Genomic DNA, 6,042 nt, shown 5'->3' on the forward strand with positions numbered 1-6,042 from the left:
AGACTTTGATTATCTGAAAGTAAATTAAAGTCATCCACGACACTTTATTCCACGCTTAAAAGTTTGCATCTCTAGCTTGATTGACGCTTCTTAGTTACCAGCATCTCTAGCTTGATTGACGCTTCTTATAAGTTATATACTCTGTCTCAAGTCAACAAGCCAATATTCATTCTCACAAGTCTTTCCTCCTTTGGTTACAGTGGCGGTTCTACAGCCAGGGCAGGGTAGGCAGCTGCCTACCCCAATTTTTTTCACTTAAAAAAAGGGTAATGATTTCCCCACTCCCATTTTGACCACTTACACTCCTTTTTCAGTTATAAAATGGAGTGTAAGTGGACAAAATTGGAGTGGGGAAATCACCACTCTAAAAAAAACCTATATATAAACAAGGTTATTTCTAGCCATCACATGTGATAGTGTAAACCTTTGCCTACCCAGCCCATGTAAAACTACCCACATGTGTTATAGCCCATTCAAACTTTAAAAAAAAAAAAAAAAGGAAACAATTTTTACCAGCCCACACTCTTGTGTTATGGGATGGCCCAGTCAAACTTTAAAAAAAGAGGGAACACAACTTATAAGCAGCCAAATAGCTTTTGACTGTGCAATTCCGGACAGTTTCGTTGAAGTTTTTGATAATTTCCTCTGAAAAGCAATTCACTCGTACCGTCGAGTTTTTAAGGTAAATTTCACCTACCTGACTTTTGAATCCTGGATCCGCCACTGTTTGGTTATGATGTTTGTTGCATATATATGACATGTATGAAATTAATTTTATGATAAATCGTTTAGGTTAAAAGTAAACAAGAAACCCATTGAAGCATAAATACCAAATATGATTTGATCAAGGCTTGCATTAGGGACAAACTCATAAATTAGAAGCCTTTCAATTCTTTCCAAGCAAAAACCCAAGAGCCTAACTAAATTTCGGTGTTGAAGCTTGGCCACCAACAAGACTTCATTTTTAAATTCTAAATCTCCTTGTCCAGAATTGACAGAGAGCCTTTTCACTGCTATATATTATCCATTAAATAACCTACCCTGAAAGAATATAGAACAAAACAGTGACTTTAAGTCAAGGAATTTGAAAGTTCATTTATTTATTTGTTATTGCCTTGTAAAGTAGGAAGGCCGCTGGTGCCATTAATCATATTTGGTTTCCAAAGCCTGGAACTTGCAGCTGCAGTCTCCACAAGTCTCCACAATTCTCCACAAGTCAAGTCAATATTTCCTGCTTTCACACCTCCAAGCTTTCACACACAAGCTAACACTTGCTAGCGAGGGTATAGGTCACTAATAGAAGTCTCATTCACCGACACTTTCGTAGAGTTGGTTTGTGATTGATCATCTGAATTAGAGTCCAATGCCCCTAAAGAAGTTTTGAATTCAGTGTTGCTGTGCATAACAAACGATGGCGGTGAGGGCACTGGAAGAACGAGAGAGTAGCTATTCAGCATGACAATAATTGAAGCCATGGTTGGCCTATCAGCTGCATTTTCTTGCACACATAATAATCCAATGTGGATGCATCTCATCATTTCACTTCTTGAACCAATCCTCAGTGTGGGATCTATTAGATTTGAAGCTGTCCCTTTAACCCAATTCTTCCATGCCTACAATGATTTGTTAACGTGAGAGAAACATAATCAGAAATACAAATGTTCTCTTTCTCATTGCATTCATTTAGCGTAATGCGCCAAACAACATTTTTTTTCACTTACATAGCTTATAAGATCCTCCACGTTCTCTCCATGCTGAAAATCACTAATTTTCTGTCCACTTATTATCTCCAAAGTTAACACACCAAAACTATAGACATCAGACTTAACTGAAAAGTGCCCGTGCATTGCATACTCTGGAGCCATGTATCCGCTGTAAATCAGCAAAATGGTCATCAAATTTAACTATATGGATGGACATTATTGATAAATAGCATCACTCAGTTATGTATAAGTTCTATAGCCAGCTGGTCTAGTACTTACTAGGTCCCCACAACTCGATTGGTATTGGCCTGGGTTTGATCAGGCACGAACAATCTTGCCATGCCAAAGTCTGCAATTTTGGGGTTCATTTCACCATCTATCAAGATGTTACTAACTTTGAGATCACGATGAATAATTCTAAGACGAGAATCTTCATGAAGATAAAGGAGCCCCCGAGTAATGCCTACTATAATTTTGTATCGTCTGTCCCAATCCAACTCTGCACGCTTGATTGGGTCTGCGCATTCATCCAAATAGAAGATTATGTTAAGTATAGTACTGTTTGTTGAATGTCATACAAATAGAATATAGAACTATATCCATACCAAATATGATACGATCGAGACTTGCATTAGAGACAAATTCGTAGACAAGAAGCCTCTCTTGTCCTTCCAAGCAGAAACCTAAGAGCCTAACTAAATTTCGATGTTGAAGCCTGGCCACTAACAAGACCTCATTTTGAAATTCTTTATCTCCTTGTCCAGAATTCATACAAAGTCTTTTCACTGCTATATTTTCTCCATTGAAAAGTCTACCCTGAAAAATATCAGGACAAAATAGACAAATATATAACAAAGAAAATAATATGTGTTCATGTAAGGATATAAACGTTGACAAATAATTGATATTGTAGTTGATATCCATATGACTGTGATGTATCATTAATTCTAGCAGGAAATTAATTAATTACCTTGTAAACAGAGCCAAATCCGCCTTGTCCGAGTTTATTAACTTCAGAAAAGTCATCTGTGGCTAATCTAATGGTGCCAAAGTCCATTTGAAAGGATTCTGCATTTCCAATTTCATCTACATCTTCGGCTGAGGAACAATTTCAGAAAAATTAAATAGATTCTTTGTTTAAGGAGCATCCAAAATGATTATATTATAACAACAATAAGCTTCAGCAAATCAAATGGAATTTTGATGTTCACTAGAGTTCACTTTGTTCCAGTACCTGGAAGTATTTCAAGCTTTCCCTTTGTCTTCCTCACTCTCAAACAAATGCAGATGGATATAATTAGTAGCAGAGAAACAACGATTGACACAACAATAATCACGACATTCCGAGATCTGTTGGATCCTGCAAAAATCACCAAATCTTCTATAATCAAAACATTCTGCATATATATACATATATGCACTGCAAAAATTCAGAGAATCAGAAACCTTCTGAATTCCTGGTTGTTGAAGGCGGAGGAGGAGATATTGGTGGTGATGATAACGGTGGGCTTGGTAGAGATGGCAGTGGCTTGACAGCTGAAACGTTAATGTAGGGGTAAACCTCATACAGAAAGTAACAGCTGGGTCTAATAACTCTCCCACCTATTTTCCCATTACTACACAAATTTCCAACAGCACCAATTAAGCAATCATTGCACTCTTGCTCGGACAAGTCTGGCGTGCACTGCGTAAGACCGTATATTGTTTGGATATTTTCACCGCTTGTGTTTCCATATGCAAACTTACGAAGAGAACCAGCAGCTGCAGTTTCACTTCTTAAGCTCACTAACAACTCTCTAAGCTTTTGAAAGAATTCGTTGACGGTGGAAGGCGGTACGTCTTGTGTGTTCGACATACAGAGAGAAGGCGTAGTTTCCATGGTGCCATATATCAAACGATTTGAGTAGCGTAACATACAACCGTGGTTGAAAAACATAGCTTCCTTCTGATTAGGACAGAGCTCAATGAGAGCGTACCTAGAGACATTAAGGCAATTGCGGCAACCAGGGTCGTCAATATTGACCATATAGCAAAGTGCAATTGCATAAACTTGGTTGTTGTCGGAGCTCTGGCCGTAGGATGAATTGTAAAAGCCATAGCCGTTACCGGTGTTGTTGGAGGGAAGGGAGGAGAGAAGGGTGTTGAGGTTTCTGTGGTAGGTACTATTGGTGGTGTAGTTGCCTTCGTTGTTTGAACACAAGTGGCTTTGATAAGCTAGCCAGTCTTCTTGAGCAAAGGCTTGACGAGTAGCGATGAGTAAAAGAAGGGGAAAAAGGAGAGAGAGAAATCTTGAGGAAACCATATTGCATTCCCCTTTAGGATCTGTATGAGGATATTGTATTTAAATATTATGATATGTGGCTATATTATGGTATATGAAGTCTGTGATGAAATAAATGAAAGAAAAAGTCGATACAGATGGTAGGGCTAGTAGTTGGCGACAAGTCAAACGAATCAAACACGTTATTTGACTGAATTTTCTATTGAATTGAAATTATTGGCATTTGGTGCTCCACCACATTGAGATATTGTAGTACCACATGACAATGACAGGTGGTACTACAAACTAATGATAAATTGACACCTGGTATAGTAGTATTAAAGGACGTCAGCTCCTGTATGTTAGCGACGTTAGTTTACTTTAGAGCTGGCAAACGAGTCGTTTTTGCGGGTTTCGGGTCATTAACGGATCAACCCGTTTTTTTAACGGGTTGACACGAACACGACCCGTTAAGCTAACGGGTCAGAAATACTAGACCCAAACACGATCCGCACAAATTCGCGAATAACACGACACGACTCGTTATGGTTAATGGGTCATTTTTCACCCGTTTCACCCGCTAAACCCGTTTCACCCATTTAAAAAATAAACAATATTTTTTAACAAATTATTAAATGAAAACATCTCAAATTAGAGATATAATACAAATAAAGCTGAAATTCTTAAATAAGTTTTCCACATTAAACATTGGCAAACAAAAAAACTCTTAGACAATATGAGTTTCAAATTAATCTCAAGTTTTAGAACAAAAATTACAAAAATACCCTTGCTCTTAACAGTAACGGGTGATTTGCGAAAAATACTGACACGACCCGTTAGCTTAACGGGTGGCTAACAGGTCCATCCGTTTTCAACCCGACCCATTAAGCTAAACCCAAATACTGTTATTTTCGTGCGAATTCGTGTCGTGTTAACGGGTCGTGGACGATATTGCTGGGTCTAGTTTACTTAACCAAATTCCCTCTCTTTTATTTTTTATTTTTAAACTTCTCATAATTTTTTTTTAAGGCCTTGTTTGATTTACGGAACAAATTTGAAGAATAATTATTTCCCAAGGGATGAGAAATAAAATATTCATTTCCCACTTTTGGTAATATTGGGAAAGTAACTATTTATTTCATTTCCCATGTTTGTTTTGACTAAGAATGGAAAACAAAGTTGGTATAAATTTTCAATTATACCCATATTAAATCAAATAAAAAAAATACATTTAATGATATATTGTAATTCTAAATTGTTAATGGGGACAAAATAGTCATGAAAAATGTTTATTTACTATTGACTTATTTTTCCAAACTTTCTCATAATGAGGGAAAACAAAACCCAAGTTGGGGGGATGGCTTCAATTTCCCTCCTATTTTTTATGAGCCAGGCAATAATTTCCCATGTATGGACTTACCAAACATGGGAAAGTAATTAATTTCCCATCCTCAAGTCTCCTTTCCCAAAAACCAAACGGGCCTATGTCCCTGTACCTTCAGAAGAACACAAGTGGTCCATTAAAGTCTGCACTTTCAGACTAAGAAGCAGAAAGGTGCAGCAAGGTGATGAACCGATACCCTCACTAAGAAATTGGAACCTGCAAAAAAGAAAGCCAAATAAGAATTCATCCCAAAACGCAAATTTAAAAAGTAGCCAAAATTATTTATTAAAAAAACAGAGAGCACACAAGAGGGACGGAGAGGAGTTGGTTGTGGGTTTCGATGGGTGGTTGTCGGTCATCTCCATGCGTATTGCACCGCCCCACCAACATATAGAATAGTCTTGATTGGTTCAGTCCGTAAATGCTTGCAAGCCTAAGACAATGACATAAATACAAAAGCAGTCAAGGACAGCTCGTGCCACTTGCGTGGTGCAAATGCACCCTCTTCTATTTTAGTTTATGCTCGGGGATATTCTAAATTATTATAAATTAATCTAATTGGGCTTTATAAATTGGCATGCGCATTCATTTTGAATTGGGCATTTTGGAGTTGTCCAGTCCGCAGAAAAGGAACACTACAAAGCAAAACCACTGCTACAGCCTACAACCCTGCCTGACCAACTAAATCGAGCAAA

At 37.7% G+C, this 6,042-nt stretch overlaps 1 protein-coding gene and 1 long non-coding RNA gene across 2 annotated transcripts; both read right to left on the bottom strand.

Annotated features, from left to right (window-relative positions):
• Positions 1–815: 815 nt before the first annotated feature.
• On the bottom strand, positions 816–4,054 carry LOC110754820 (cysteine-rich receptor-like protein kinase 6). The gene is made up of 7 exons (XM_021955931.2): positions 3,150–4,054; positions 2,938–3,063; positions 2,674–2,801; positions 2,309–2,519; positions 1,983–2,220; positions 1,722–1,872; positions 816–1,613 (listed from the first exon to the last, which is right to left on the bottom strand). Exons 1-7 carry the CDS (start codon positions 4,003–4,005, stop codon positions 1,275–1,277), a joined length of 2,049 nt encoding a protein of 682 aa, XP_021811623.1. The 5' UTR covers positions 4,006–4,054; the 3' UTR covers positions 816–1,274.
• Positions 4,055–5,239: 1,185 nt separating this feature from the next.
• On the bottom strand, positions 5,240–5,838 carry LOC148295327 (uncharacterized). Its single transcript, XR_015835220.1, has 2 exons — positions 5,654–5,838; positions 5,240–5,563 (listed from the first exon to the last, which is right to left on the bottom strand). It is a non-coding gene; the product is annotated as an uncharacterized LOC148295327 (long non-coding RNA).
• Between the last annotated feature and the right edge of the window lie 204 nt (positions 5,839–6,042).

Source organism: Prunus avium, chromosome 4 (assembly GCF_965620075.1).
Source record: "Prunus avium chromosome 4, drPruAviu1.hap1.1, whole genome shotgun sequence".
NCBI lineage: Eukaryota > Viridiplantae > Streptophyta > Magnoliopsida > Rosales > Rosaceae > Prunus > Prunus avium.